The 15,806-nt window shown below is 35.4% G+C and overlaps 1 protein-coding gene across 9 annotated transcripts in view; it reads right to left on the bottom strand.

Moving 5' to 3' along the window:
* PTPN4 (protein tyrosine phosphatase non-receptor type 4) overlaps positions 1-15,806 on the bottom strand; it is a 190,873-nt gene that overhangs the window by 48,038 nt on the left and 127,029 nt on the right. For all 9 annotated transcript variants that reach the window (XM_051848751.3, XM_017342790.4, XM_051848752.3 and 6 more), the window contains 2 exons: positions 12,096-12,268; positions 6,172-6,240 (listed from right to left, as the gene is read on the bottom strand). In XM_051848751.3, the coding sequence (XP_051704711.3) occupies positions 6,172-6,240; positions 12,096-12,268 (242 nt within the window). The remainder of the gene's footprint in view (positions 1-6,171; positions 6,241-12,095; positions 12,269-15,806) is intronic.

Here is a 15,806-nt window from a genome sequence, read left to right as displayed (position 1 = left end):
TGATAAATTAATTCATTTAGTGGCTATTTATCAAATAATTTCCTAAAAATGTACATTCGCTTTATATGAAGAAGCAAAGAAAAGGCCAGGAACAGTAGGATAGAAACTGAGGAGGAGAAGAAAAACAGAAGAAACAAGAAAAGAGAAAGGAAAAATGTAAGGGAGCAGTTTGCTATCAGACATTTTCTCAGATGTTATCAACCTTATCAATACTGGTGACTGCTACTGCAGATTTTCTGGAAATCTAGCTTGTCTTGGAATGTATCAAGTAAGTTCTACATATTATCTTCTGAATGTCTCAATCCTCTGCTTCCATGGAGAGAACAAAACTAATAATTATGCATATTGCACTTTATCATTTTCTAAACATATAACTGGTCAGTGGGTTTTCTTTTGATTTTTACAAAAACATTTTGAAAGGTTAACTATTCTGTCATGAGGTAGTGAGTTAAAAATGCTTTATTGCCTATCCAGGAATTGTCAGCTATCGGAGTGATTAAGATGAGAACTGAGTGATTTTTTTAAAGATATATATTTATTTCTTTGAAAGGCAGAGTTAGAGAGACAAGATGCAGAGAGAGACAGAGATGTTCTGTCCACTGATTAACTCCACAAATGGCTACAAAAGCCAGGGCTGGGCCAGACTGAAGCCAGGAGCTTCATACTGGTCTTCCCCATGGGTGCAGGGGCCCAAGTACTTGAGCTATCCTCCACTGCTTTCCCAGGTGCATCAGCAGGGAGTTGGATCAGAAGTGGAGCAGCTGAGACATGAATTGGTGCCCATATGGGATGCCCAGTGTCAAAGGAACAGCCTAACCTGCTGTGCCACAACACTGGGCCCCCTAATTATTTTTTTTAAGACTTATTTATTTATTTGAAAGGCAGAGTTACAGAGAGGCAGAGGCAGGGGGAGGGAAGGGTAGGGGGAGGTGGGGAGAGGGAGAGACAAAGTCTTCCACTGCTGTTTCTCTTCCCAAATAGCTGAAATGGTCAGAGCTGGGCCGATCTGGAGCCTGGAGCCAGGAGCCAGGAGCCAGGAGCCAGGAGCCTCTTGCAGGTCTAGCTTTTTTATATTCAGTTTTCAAATGGCAGCTAACTTAACAAATTAAGCTATTTTATAAAACTGCAATAAATCATCCTGCAGTTTTATATTTCAGTAATAAATTCACTGAAGCGTATAAAAATTACTGTTTTTCATTATAGCACAAGAAAAATAAAAACAGCTCCTGTTATCTAACTACAAAAACAAGATCAGAGAAATTTAGAGAAAGCACCTATTTGTGTAAAGTTAAAAACAAAGACTATTTTTGGTTACAGTTCACAGGATTCATAGGTCTTCATTATGTGAATTTGGATTTACTTTCATATTTTCCAATAGTAAGAAGGAATTGTGATTAGTACTGTACTTTTTAGCTCATCAAGATTTTTTTTCTCTTAAAGTTGACCATCATTTTTTCCCTCTTCTCATATACGATGCACGTGCTTTTGTATGGATTTTTAAAAATTATCAAGGCATAAAGCAAATGTGATATTAAGTTACCCAATACATTAAAACTTTAGGGCAGGTAAATTTGGTTTACTAGTTAAGGTGCCACCGGAGGTGCTCGCGCTGTGGCACAGCAGGTTAAAGCCCGGGCCTGCAGCGCTGGCATCCCATATCAGCGCCGGTTCAAGTCCCGGCTGCTCCACTTCCAATCCAGCTCTCTGCTATGGCCTGGGAAAGCAGTAGATGGCCCATGTCTTTGGGCCCCTGCACCCACGTGGGAGACTCAGAAAAAGCTCCTGGTTTCAGATCAGCTCAGCTCTGACTGTTGCGGTCATTTGGGGAGTGAACCAGTGGATGGAAGAATTCTCTCTCTCTGTAACTCCTTCTTCCAAATAAAAGAAATCCTTAAAAAAAAAAAGTTGCCACTGGAGATACCCACATCCTATATTAGAAGGCCTGGTTTAAGTCATTGCTACTCTGCTGCTGATCCAGCTTCCCACATAGGTGTACTACAAGCACGTGGGAGACCCAAATTGAGTTCTGGTCTCCTGGTTTCAGTGTGGCCCAGCTGTGTCTGTTGTGGGCATTTGGAAAGTGAACCAGGATAGAAGTTCTCTTTCTGTCTCTGCCTTTCCAAATACAAATGAAAATAAATTTAAAAATTAAAAGAATAAACCTTTAATGAGATTATATAATAAAATTCTAATATCATTAAGTTTGCAGTGGCTTGTTGCCTAAAATACCTTTTTCAATATGTTACACATGTAAAAAGAACTATAGTAAACTAAAAAAGCATGATAATACTGACCAAAGGATATCTGACAAAGTGTTGCATACATAGCAGGAAGCATGAAAATAATGCGCATTTATACTGAATCCTAGCTCTGGCCTTTTATTAAACAAATTATTTAAGTTTTTATATCCAAATAACTGCATTTACTGATACAATATGATTCTTAGATCCTTCTCTACCTCTTAAATGTTATGATTTAGGAGTATCTAAAATTTTAATGTAATGATGTAGCCTATCAATTTTACTACACCATGAATAACTTAAGTTACTGAAGAATCCAAACCACCTCAGTGTCCTGTCTTTGCAGTAACTCATAGCCAAAACCTTTTTAGTTTCACATAATAATATCCTCTTAATTTAAACACTAATGGGCATTTTCTAAAGAGATGTAATGTTATTAGCTAAAAGGGACGCTGATCAGATTTTACTTTTCATAAGTGAATTCAAAGTAAATTAAGTATGAACACTTTCCATCATTATGGGTTTAAATCATAGGATTTTTTTTAACAACACAGGATACCATTTAGTCCTACTTTCTCATATTGCAGTGCAAAAAGGAGCCTTTCAGGCACAACAAAATAGTGATCAAGTATATGATACCATGCACTCAGTTTCTAAAATAGCATTGTAAACTTACCATAACTTAGCCTTTGTGGCTTTTCTATTAATGCTAATTCTTAATGTTATAAAGCTATTCTTTCCTCATATATCAGAGTATTAAATGTGAGCCATGAGAGGGCTCACTAACTATAGTCAGGAGATCAACTACTTTCATTTTCTAAGAGAAGGAGAAAGTCATTTGAAGGAAGAAAATCTAGCACACTCACCAAGTATAAAACGTCAGGAAACGTTACTGCTGTTGATGGACTGAATACGTTTGGAAATGTTTTGAATTTAAAACCAAATTTCAGGTATTTCTTTATTAACAGTTTTAACCTCAGAGACCCACCCACTCAGACTTGCTGTCTATGTTTCCTGTTGAGTGTGGAAATTTCAGAGAAAAACATACCACACTGATCACTGTGTTTGCAATGTGGTAAACTTATTTTCTGACTATGGCATCTTACTTTTGTATTGTATAAAAACACTGTTTTGTTCTCTTTTTAGATATTATTATATGACAAATGAAAAAGTGTGACAGCAATTCAGAGATCATGTATAAGAAAAAAAGAATATCATCATCAAAAAATCTTGTCATACTAATGATATAAGCAGAAATATTTTCTGAGTTTTTCACTGCCAACTCAAATTCTAAGAATGACGTGAATTCTAGAATTCCCTAATACATAGTAACTTAATAATTTAATAAGTAACTTATTAATTGCTAAAAGCATTAGAAAATTTTGGTAGACATATATCAAGACATCAGAACAAAATGTTGGTATTTTAGAAAAACAATCCCACAAAAGCTTAGTCTTGCAGAGATAAAGGGATCATTAAAACAGCCTAGTACTGTTATAATCTCTTCCCCGTTGATGACTTATTTCAACAAAAATTCACAGAATTTTAGCAAAACAAAAGGAATGGGAGAGTCATACTAGGCTTGTCATATTGGAATTGCAACACTACTGTCAATGTATATTTACTCTATCAAATAACCTGATAAGTATATGTTTTACTAACATATATATAAAATGAAAGCTAAGATGCAGGTGTAACTGCATATATTTAAAATCTTATATGGTCAAAAATATTAAAGTAACACTTAAAAGTAATAATTTGCATGTGATACTAAGCTTAATATGCAAATACACCTGTTATTTGGTAGTCAAATTGGGACATCATACTATTATAAAGTACAACTAGTCATTAAATCACATGTTCTGTTTTTTAAAATAAATATCAAGTAAGAAAAAAGTTAAACTTATTGTTAGAGTAGGATTAAAATGGTTTAAGTATATAGTTATGGTGTAGTTACAAAAATTAGAATAAGAAAAATAAATTCTGATTTTGACAAGTGTTGAAATGAGTGTAACAAATAAGTTACAGTACTAAGACCTGTAACAAACACATTAAAAATGAAAACAATGAAACTGATAGGAAATAAATGGTTTCTTCACCAAGAGCAATTACAAGGAAAATAATTTCATATTAACATTTTATTGTACATTGCATCTTTGTACAAGTCTTCCTACTTCCTAACTGGGTACCATGGTATCTGAAACTGCAAAAGGAGAAAATTGTGAATAATTTTTGTGGTCATGTCTATTAGCATCTCTGTATTCTTTTGTTTCCCTTCCAAAATAATGCCACATTAGTGTCTAAGTTAAGATTTATGTTTAATAGACAAAATTACTATATTTCTCATAAATCTAAAATCAAGACACATTGATTTTAAAACTTTTCTTTAAAGATTTAAAACATTTTTGAGCAAGTTCTAAAATAAATTATGTAATGCAAATTCAAGTTAGCTAATCACAGCCAAACACCACAGCTCTGACCAGCTGAATGCTTGCCACATCAAGACATTGTCACTAACAGTCTTCCTGTTCAGTAGATTAATCAGACAACCAGGATGATAGCAACCCAGAATGAAGAAAAAAAAAAAAAAGGTAAGTTTTATTATTCAAACAAACTAAACATGTGTTTCAGTATTTTGCTTGTTTGTTTAAAATGTCCTTACTTCAAGGAGCACATGGTATTCTTTATTAATTTTCCCATCTTGCAGAACATACTACTGTGACAGCTTCAGACAGTGCTAGCAGCAGCTCCTACTCTGAGGGCAGGACAGGGCCAAGGCAGGAATTCTAAAGTTAACATCTAGATTATGATAAGCACATTTAGCTGTTAAAAGATTTATCGCCGGTATAAATTATTAAACTTTCAGCAGCAAAGAAAATCTGCATGATATATATTGTGATAAAAGCAAGCAATAAAATAAATGAAACTATTTTAAACCAAGTATATACATACATATAAATATCTTTGTGAATATATGTGGAAACAAATCTCAAATTAAAAACTATCCCCTCCAAATTTTAATTGATTGTTTTGGGATGTCAGTTTTTCTTTGTTATTTGACACTGGTGGGGTTTTAAAATGGACTATCATTTCCATTACTAGGAAAAAGGAATAGTTTCAACTTTTGGAGGGAAGGGAAAATCTCCTTCAGAAACACAGAATAGGAGAGTTATCTGGATAAATACTAAGAGCAAGATTTAAACAAAGTAAAATCAAAAGCAACATCCCGTCGTTCTTCTTATGAACATTCTCAAGCCTCCAAGAGCAGTAGATACCAAGCACACAGCTATTAAAAGACTTACCCTATGTAAGCTGTCTCCACTAAAGACAAACTCCTGTCTCTAACATACCTCTACCCAGTTGGTCATCAACTTTTGCGAGCTCCCTCAGACTTGCTCCCTAGTCTCCATTCCATCTCCATCCTTTATTATTTTCACTTGGACTACTGCAATTAAATTCTGGTTTTGTCTCTGGGTACCCAGTCTCTACTTACCAGACCATTCTCTACCCTTGTTCATAAAACTATTTTCTAAAATGTAACTGATCATGTAACTTCACTAGTTAAAAGGCAAACTGGCTCTAACAAATTCTTAGAAAAATGAAGAAATAAATGGCAAACAAATAAAAAGCCATTTCTCTGTCTCTTAATGATATGATTTAAACAGAGAAGTGAGCTGGATAACATAACGATGTTTAAAATAGGAGACTAATCTTCCAACAAAATGTTATATTCATAATATGATAACTTGATTTAGCTTATTCAGAGCTACAGTGCTTGGCACAGGGTAAATGCACATATAAAATGAATCAATAAATGTATCATTCTCTCAACATAATATAGGAAAGGATGTGGTAATTCTATAACCACTTAGAAAAGTTAATTTTAATACTTCTTTTTAAAAAATCAGATACTGAAGTAAAATCAGCTTACCTTGCAAATACCCTGTCTTTATTTGCCTTTTCTTTGCCATACTGAACTGATTGGACTTCAGTTCTCCCACTGAAATACACAAATATACACAACAATATCTTAAAGAGAACTATAAGATAAAGTGTCAACACACAACATGATAACATTACCATTTCATAAAAGGCAGGGCATTTCTAGCACAGAAAAAGCAGAGTAGGAAGGAAAGACTGGACGACATTCCAGTTCCACTTGGACAGACGAAGTTTATTTACAGTCCTTCCATTAGGAACATACACTTCACAGACGTTTCACTTTCTGCTACTTCTTTGTTTTTTATTTCTTTATTTTAAAGATTTATTTATTTGACAGGAAGAGTTACAGACAGTGAGAGAGAGAGAGACAGAGAGAAAGGTCTTCCTTCCATTGGTTTACTCTCCAAATGGCCACAACAGCCAGAGCTACGCTGATCTGTAGCCAGGAGCCAGGAGATTCTTCCTGGTCTCCCATGCGGATCCAGGGGCCCAAGGACCTGGGCCATCCTCCACTGCCATCCCAGGCCATAGCAGAGAGCTGGACTGGAAGAGAAGCAACAGGGACTAGAACTGGCGCCCATATGGGATGCCGGTGCCACAGGCAGAGGATTAACCCAGTATGCCACGGTGCCAGCCTCTTCTTGCTACTTCTTAATTAAGAGCCAACATGGGAGAAATAATTTTGCACAAGAGGAATTCTTCTCTCTGAAGATACTCTGTCAAGGGTCAGAGATAGATGGTCATGCTCCAACTCAAGTAAACACCGCCAGCCCTGCCATCCCTCTTCAAGTCTGAGAGTTAGCTAGTGTTTCCATCACTCCTTAATGAATCCTGGAGAACTACTTTCTTTGGGCAAGCTATTTTTCCTTTTCTATTGCTAATGATCACAGACATGAAGAATGCTTATACCGTCAACTCCTTCCATGTCCACATTTTGGCAACTGCAGATTTCTGCATATGGGAAGGAATTAAGGACAGAAACATTGTGGAGGTTGGGCAGTAGGAGATCTGTCCTGAAGTTTATTAGTCTAGCAAGCATATATTTATGCAGGGTAAAGGATTCTCCTTTATGGCACAACAATATGTTCAAATTAACTTTGCTAATAAAGCTTGGTTCTCAGATAATTTGATCATGGAAGCTCATAACTTAAGTGTTACTGAACACAAATTCCTAGTACATCAAATACAACCACTATAAATGTAGCTATCTGAAACATGTAAAAAGCAGCCAAATGCAGGTTTCTAAGGCTAAATAAGTGGCTTTTAGATCATCACATAGGTATAAATAAATGAGAACTGAATGGCATGCTTATGTTATGGAAAAATGAGAAACATTAGCACTATTTTTTTTCTTGAGGTGCAGAGATGGGAGAGGGAGTGTACACACATGAGACAGAGACAGAGGTATCAAGAGATCCCCAAACGCCCTTAATGGTCAGTCAAGGCTGGGTCAGGCCAAAGCTGCCAGCTGGGAACTCAATCAAGCTCTCCTACATGTATGGCAGGTACCCAACTACTTGAGCCATCACTGCTGCCTTCCAGGCCAGAGGTGGGTATTGAATCCAGGCACTCTGATGTGTGACACGGGTGGCCAACCAGTATCTTAAGCACTAGCACTAATGCCCACCCAAGCATGATTTTTAAATGTTGCTAAGTCGCTGTTTCCTTAAAAATTATATTTCTTCTAAGAAGGTAACAAATTAAGGTTCAACATTATTTTATATTTCTATATTAGTGATTTCAATTCCTTAAATACTTTGTAATGAGATAAGGGTTTGTCTATAAGGAAGCTGGTGGAGAAAGCAATAAATCCCTCTGACATATCCAATTCCACCTTTCTGTCTAAATAACATACTAACCTTATAAGTGTGACACAGTTCTAATATTCCTGACAATTGGTTATTATAAGGAAAAATAATTTATTTAGGGCAAATCTATTAGGGATAAGACTGCATCCAGCTAAACATTCATCACACTGACATTCTTACTTCACTTACAACTTCATTAATCATTTTGATGATTAAAAATTGCTTTTAGATATATTTTAATTAGCAATAATTGTGCCTCGGATAAACCTCTAGATATATTTTAAAAAGTTTTTAATCACAAAACTTCTAAACTTATAAATATGATACACACATTAATTTAATATGAACTGAGCTACTGTAGGCCCTAATGTACTTTCCTTCTGCTCTGTAGGGGCTGTAAGTCAACAAACTCCATTTTCTAGATTCTTTTGCCCTTTGCTTTCTGTTAGGTTCTGCTTCTAGAAGGCACTGATAGAAGATCAGAGAGTAGAGAAAGGCAGAGCAGGACTAGCTGAAGATGCTGATAGTTGCTTTAACAGTTGTGGGGACAAGGGAAGGGCAAAATAAGCATCACGTAGATGGCTCCATCTTTGAGTAGAGCAGCACTTCTCTGGCGGATCCAGAACTAGCTCTGACAATGGCTCTAATAGTGTGTCTAAGCTTGTGGACTCCAGCCTCGAAGTGACATAGGTTTTTCTTTTCTTTCTTTTTTTTTTTTTTTTTTAATATTTATTTGAAAGAGTTATGGAGGTAGGGGGAGAATCTTCCATCCGCTGGTTCACTTTCCAAATGGCAGCAACGGCCAGGGCTGAGCCAAGCAAAAACTAGGAGCCCAGAGTTTCTTCCAGGTCTCCAATGTGATTGCAAGGGTCCAAACACTTGGGCCATCTTCTGTTGTTTTCCCTGGCACATTAGTGGGCAACTGGATCGGAAGTGGAGTAGTTGGATCTCAAATCAGCACCCATAGGGGATGCCAGTGTTGCAAGCAGAGGCTTAACCTGCTGTGCTACAACCCTGGCCCTGTGACACAGGTTCTGATCCTTTGGCATTACCCACTTCTTCCCATTTGCTTCTCTATAAGCCTCTTCCTTTGCTTTCCTAGCCTTGCCAATAGCTGTGTAACCAATTACCTTAATTACACTGCTTCTGTTTGAAATATCAAGGACTTTTTGTTTCCCTGACTAAACCATGACTGATAACATCCATTTTCCACTGAAGAAGATTCAATGGAACACTATTACTCTAAAGGCTGGATGAGTAAGTTGAATTTCACAACAAAGAAGGAGCATTTTGAAAATGGCAGAAATCTGTGTAATACTAAAGTAGCTATATTTGTGGAAAATGGAATTAAAAATGTTTATTTTAGTGCAACAATTCTGAAATCCATGCATAGCTTTTACATAATACACCCTTGCATATGCCTTTTGGAACCCCTGACTTCAGTACTAAGAATGAAATGCAAAACTGCACCAGTCTCAGAACACTCAGTATCACCAGTAAGTTACTTATCTTCTGAGCACTGAGAAAGTACCAATTGTGAAAGGATTTTATATACAGGTATACACACACCTGTTGTAAGTAATTCAAACAACACAAAAAAGCACTGCAAAAGGAGCAAATCAAACAATTCGCTATGTATATTTTTAGCCACAGTTCCCTCCCTAAGAAATCATCACCATTATGAGCAAGTAGAAATCATTCTGAAATTCATTGTATACACAGAAAATGCTAGAAACATGACAGGTATAATTTTATTATAATGTTACGACTGTATATATGTCACTTTTAATGGAAAACACCCTGATTTCCTCTGAATTAAAAGAAAGAAAAAGACTACTGCTAATCAAAAATAAAATACAGAAAAAAGATTAAGAAAATCTTAATAAATTGGGCATTTAAAAACCACCTATTTCAAATTATTATTAATAGGCATTAAAATATTTCCTCCCACTAGTCCCTTGCTTCCACTTTTTCTTTTTGCTGTATTATTTATTTTACTTTGTTAAAGTTTACACCATTTTAATTCTAGTCTGTAATCATTCTCAAGGTTGTCAGGGGTTCTATATTTGACAGATTTTAAAATATGTTTTGGTCACCTTTTTATTCTTTAGGACTTGGTAGGCAAAGGGTGGCCCACAAGCCATACAAGCCTGAAGAAAAGTTTTATTTGGTATACACACTGTTTAAAATACTTAACCCAGGGGGCCTGGCTCCATGGCGCACTAGGTTAATCCTCTGCCTGCGGCGCCGGCATCCCATATGGGCGCCAGGTTCTAGTCCCAGTTGCTCCTCTTCCAGTCCAGCTCTCTGCCGTGGCCCAGGAGGGCAGTGAAGGATGGCCCAAGTGCTTGGGCCCCTGCACCCACACGGGAGACCAGGAGGAGGCACCCTGCTCCTGGCTTCGGATCAGCGCAGTGCTGGCCGCTGCGGCCATTTGGGGAGTGAAGCGACGGAGGGAAGACCTTTCTCTCTGTCTCTCCCTCTCACTGTCTGTAACTCTATCTGTCAAATAAATAAATAAAAAATATTAAAAAAAATACTTAGTAAGTATTGACTGATCAGGTATCAGTATCAAGGAGAGAAGTGACCTTATTACAGTTTCTGGAAATATTAGAAAAAGGGGAATATTTATAAACTTCATGCCAATAAATCCAACAAGTTAACCAATTGTATTTCTATCTAAAGGCAATGAACAATCTGAAATTAATATTAAGGAATTCCATTTGTAATATGATAAAAAATATGAAATGCTTAAGCATTAAATCCTTAAGGATAAATTTGACAAAAAAGACACGTACACTGAAAACTACAAACATTGCCTCGGAAAATAAAAGACAACTAAAGAAGAAAATACACCATGTTTCATGAACAAGAAGATTTAATTTTTTAAGATTTCAGTTATCCCCAAACTGGTATGCGGATTCAACACAATCCTAATTAGAATTCCAAAAATTACATCCAAATGGATCCCAGGCCTAACAAAAAGTAAGAGCTAAACTATAAAACCCTTAGAAGAAAACAGAAAAATAAATCTTTGTGACCTTGGACCAAGCAAAGGTTTCTCAGATATGACAAAAGACCCATAAATAACAGACTGGTAAACTGAATTTCATCACAATTCTCTTCAGAAGACAGTGGAACATAATGAAAAGATAATAGCAGAGAATGATGAAGATACGGTGAAGCTAGAAGTCTCATACACTGCTAGTGAGCACATATATGGTACAACTAATTTGAAAAAAAGTTTGTCAGTTTCTTACAAAGTTAAAACATACATCTATGATATGACTCAGTCACTCTATTCTTAGGTATTTACCCTAGAAAAATTAAAACAAACATCTATTCAAAGATTTCCACATGCATGATCTCAGCAGCTTTATAGTCCAAACTCTTAAAAACCCATGACATCTATCATCAAATGAATGAACAAATTATAGTTCATCTATACAATAGAATACTACTCAAGAATAAAAAGAAATGAACTATCAATACAGTCAACAACATGAATCTGGAAATTATTATGTTGAGTAAAAACAATTATGTTGGCTACAAAGAATACTCCATGTTCATTTCAATTTATAGAAAACCCTAGAAAGTTCAAAGCAATCTACAGAAACAGAATGAAGTGGTGGCCTGAGGACTAAAGAGGGAGAAAGGGGTTATAAAGAGACTTGAGGAAACTTATAGGAGTGATAGATACGTTTACTATCAAGTGGTAAGTATTATATACTCATGCAGAAGATATTTTGGCTTTATGAATAAAATAAATGTCTTAGAACAAAGAAAAGTTTTCATGTAAGTATTTAGTGAAAACAATGAAAATTATAACTTCTGTCTAGACTATAATAAGTAAATATTGGTAATTTACATTAGAAAATAATAACCTGGAATATAGTGAACAGGACAGGATTTTTAGGCCTGATGTATACCGCAACAACTTACAGAACTTTTACTGATAAAAACTTAAGAGGCTGTACTCCATTGGGATTTTGACTTAGTAGCTATGTTTACTAACAAGGATTCTATGGTTCCATACACTAGAACTTTATATTAAAGGAAGAAAAAAAATTCAACAATAAAGCCTTAATACAGAAGCAATACTTACCAGTACCGGAATTTTGAACCTAATGTAAAATAATGTGCAAAAAAATTCTTTTGAGGTGGAAGCGGTCTGTCCAAACGGAAGAATGTGTGATGTTCTACACATGCTTTCCATAAATTTTTACATGCTCGGTAATTCACCATATTGAATCCCAATAACGTTTCTCTAGATTCATGCTGTAATAAATGACAAAATGCAGAGAATACTGAAAAAACATCAGTATCTAATGTTCCATTTAATTTACTTTTGGCAAATTATTCCAGCCTTACAAACAGTAATCCTCCTAAGATCTTTTTTTGTTTTCAAAAAAAAAAAAAAAAAAAAAAAAAAAAAAAAAAAGCAGTAAAATGGAAAGGTTTATAAAATGTGAACCTCATTCAATAATAGCACAAATCTTAGGAACTTTTATCTTGGATCACAGTTAGAGGTAAACTATAAAACCCTTAGAAACTTTGTTTTTCAAAGCTTATTAACTATGTTTTGCTTCAAAATGTAAATTCTGACCTACAAATTAAACTTTAAGATGTATCATCATGTTTTCATAACCTCTCTATTATAAACAAGTAAAGGAGGCCATTCAGCACTTCTGAATACTATTCTAGAATTATATATAAAAATAATTAACTCTAAAGTATTATCATTTAATGTTCTTGAAAAGTTAAATTACTAGGGCCGGCGCCGCGGTTCACTAGGCTAATCCTCCGCCTAGCGGTGCCGGCACACCGGGTTCTAGTCCCGGTTGCCCCTCTTCCAGGCCAGCCCTCTGCTGTGGCCAGGGAGTGCAGTGGAGGATGGCCCAGGTGCTTGGGCCCTGCACCCCATGGGAGACCAGGAAAAGCACCTGGCTCCTGGCTCCTGCCATCGGATCAGCGTGGTGCGCCGGCCGCGGCGGCCATTGGAGGGTGAACCAACGGCAAAGGAAGACCTTTCTCTCTGTCTCTCTCTCACTGTCCACTCTGCCTGTCAAAAAAAAAAAAAAAAAAAAAAAAGAAAAGTTAAATTACTAAATACTTTTAATGAAGTAAACTATATATAGAGAAATATACATCCAATCCATGTACAGTTCTGATTCTCACACAATGAATGGAACCATTTTACCTCAACCTAGATCAAGAAATGGATCATCACTACCACTTTACATGTATATTTGTCTCCCTTTTCTACCACATTATATTCCCAAAGCTAATTATTCTTCTCACTTTCATCATTTTATATACACTGAATCACAAAACACATTTTTAGGTCTGGCTTATTTTGTTCAACACGTTGCTGGTACACATCCATGTGGCTGTGAAGCAGAAACTCACCCACTTATCTTCCTCTTAGCAGTCTACTGTAATGAATACACCACAGCCTACTTACACCCTTTACTGCTGACAGACGTTTGATGTTTCCAGTTTGGGGGTAGAAAAATAATGACACTATAAATATACATTTCTGTTTTGTTGTCTGGTAGACATGAATGTATATTTCTGGGTCATAAGATATGCATATGTTCAGCTTTAGTACAAAATGCCCAACAGTTTTCCAGAATGATTAGATGAAAACATATTCTCTCCCATTAGCCTTTATATGCTCCACATACTAACTACAATCAGTCTTTCTATATGGTGAATATGTAGAAGTAGCACATGTTGGTTATAATTTGTAACTTCATGATGACTAATGAGATTCAACACCTTTTCATGTTAGTGGTCATGTATCCTCATGTGTGAAGTGTCTGGTCAAGTTACTAACATATACAGATAGTATATATAATCAAGGACTTCTATAATATGTATATCATACACACATTTGCTCATTCACTGTCTAAATGATATCTTTTGATGAAAAGTTATTAATTTTAACATTGTCCAAATTTCAATCTTTTATTTTAATATAGTTTATATGTCGTATCACATATCATAAGCATCATGTAGAATAACAAAGAATGTCTCATGATGAGTATGTTACAGTAATGCTTTTCAATGTCAGCACATCTAAAATGCATGCACCCCTCCCTGCCTTTGACACCTGGAATACGTTCCAAAATGGCTATATATGATTGTGACATTCTATGAATTGTGTTAGGAAAGCGACAAATAATTTACCCATGGTTTGAAAACAGTGGACCCAAAATGTTGTACTGAGAGATAAACACATTGCATGAAATTTAATTAAAATTTTTAAAAAATTGTTTTGATGTTTCTCTTTAAAAAAGATTTTTGTTTATTTTATTTCTTTGAAAGGGAGAGAGAGAGACAGACATCCAGTCTGCTGGTTTGCTCCCCAAATGCCCACAATAGCTAGGGGTGGGCCAGCCAAAGCCAGGAGTCAGGAACTCCATCTGGATTTCACACATGGATGGCAGGAACCTAGGTAATGGGGCCATCAACTACTGTCTCTCACGCACGTTAGCAGGTAGCAAGAATCACAAGTGCAGCCAGGACTCCAACCCAGGCACTCTGATATGGGATATAGGCATTCCAAGTGATATTTTAACTATTGAGCAAAACATCCACCCATATTCTATAAAGTTTAAGTATTTAAAAACAGAGAGACACTTTAGAGAGAAAAGGGTTACCTGCAGAGATAACCCGTACACAATCTTTAGTCAGCTGAACTTTACTGCTGTTGTTAAATGTGGGTAAACACATTCTAAACTGATACATTACCTCAGAGAATGAGTGTGAGGCTTAAATGATATGAAAATGGTTGGTATATTACCAGGTATAAAGTAAGTTCTAAATAAATATCAGATATTATAACTATTATCATTATTACCAATAATACTATAATAGTAGGCAAATTAAAAAAAAATCTACAGTGCCATCGATAATTACTTAAAGATTTGTTCTGTTTTCCATTTAATAAGATTTATTATATTTTACTTCTCTAAATATTCAATAAAACATATAAGAATATTAACAGCATTAATCATAATATCACCAATATGGAAATGGCAAAATTGTTCACTAATAAAGAATGGATAACTAATTTATGGTACATTCATTCAAGAGAACACTACACGTAATGGAACAAACTAATGTTACGTGCAACAACATGTATGAATCTGATAAACAATGTTAAGGAAAAAGAAAGGACATATATTATTTCATTCTTTTAGTGTTCAAAAATAAGCAAACTAAATCCATGAAAATACAAATGATACAAATACAGAAAATACAAATGTTTCTCTCTTGAGAGTGGCAATGACTAAAAATGGGTGTCAGCAACATCATCAGAATCTGGGTAATGTTCTACATACTCATCTGTGAAGAGCTGATACTTTATCAAGTTGTATACCTAAAATAAGCACTTTTCCAAGGTATGCTTAATTTTAATAAAATGTCTCTTGGGAAAAAAACTTCCATATTTTATGAATATAGATGATAAACCAAATAACTTGCTAGATCAGCATCCTTTCATGAAATATAACTGATTAAAACACATTTTAAACACACAACCATATTGAAATCTGCACTGCCAAGATTTCTCAGAATTTTTAGAAATAATATAAAGCAAGTGATAAAATTAGTTTAATTTGATGAAACAGATAAAACCATTTAAGAGACAAAATTACTTCCAACACTGTACTTTCTATGACAATTCATCATCCTAACATATAAAAAGACATTACTACTCAAACATATAAAGGAAATATGTGGTGAGTTAATGACTAGACACTAAACAATCAGTTTACCTAGAATGAAACAAGCTTATTTATGAAAGGAA

This window comes from Oryctolagus cuniculus, chromosome 3 (genome assembly GCF_051225735.1).
Source record: "Oryctolagus cuniculus isolate XC-2025 breed Fujian yellow rabbit chromosome 3, ASM5122573v1, whole genome shotgun sequence".
NCBI lineage: Eukaryota > Metazoa > Chordata > Mammalia > Lagomorpha > Leporidae > Oryctolagus > Oryctolagus cuniculus.
The sequence above is the reverse complement of the archived record's forward strand: the minus strand, read 5'-3'. Positions and strand labels throughout refer to the sequence as shown.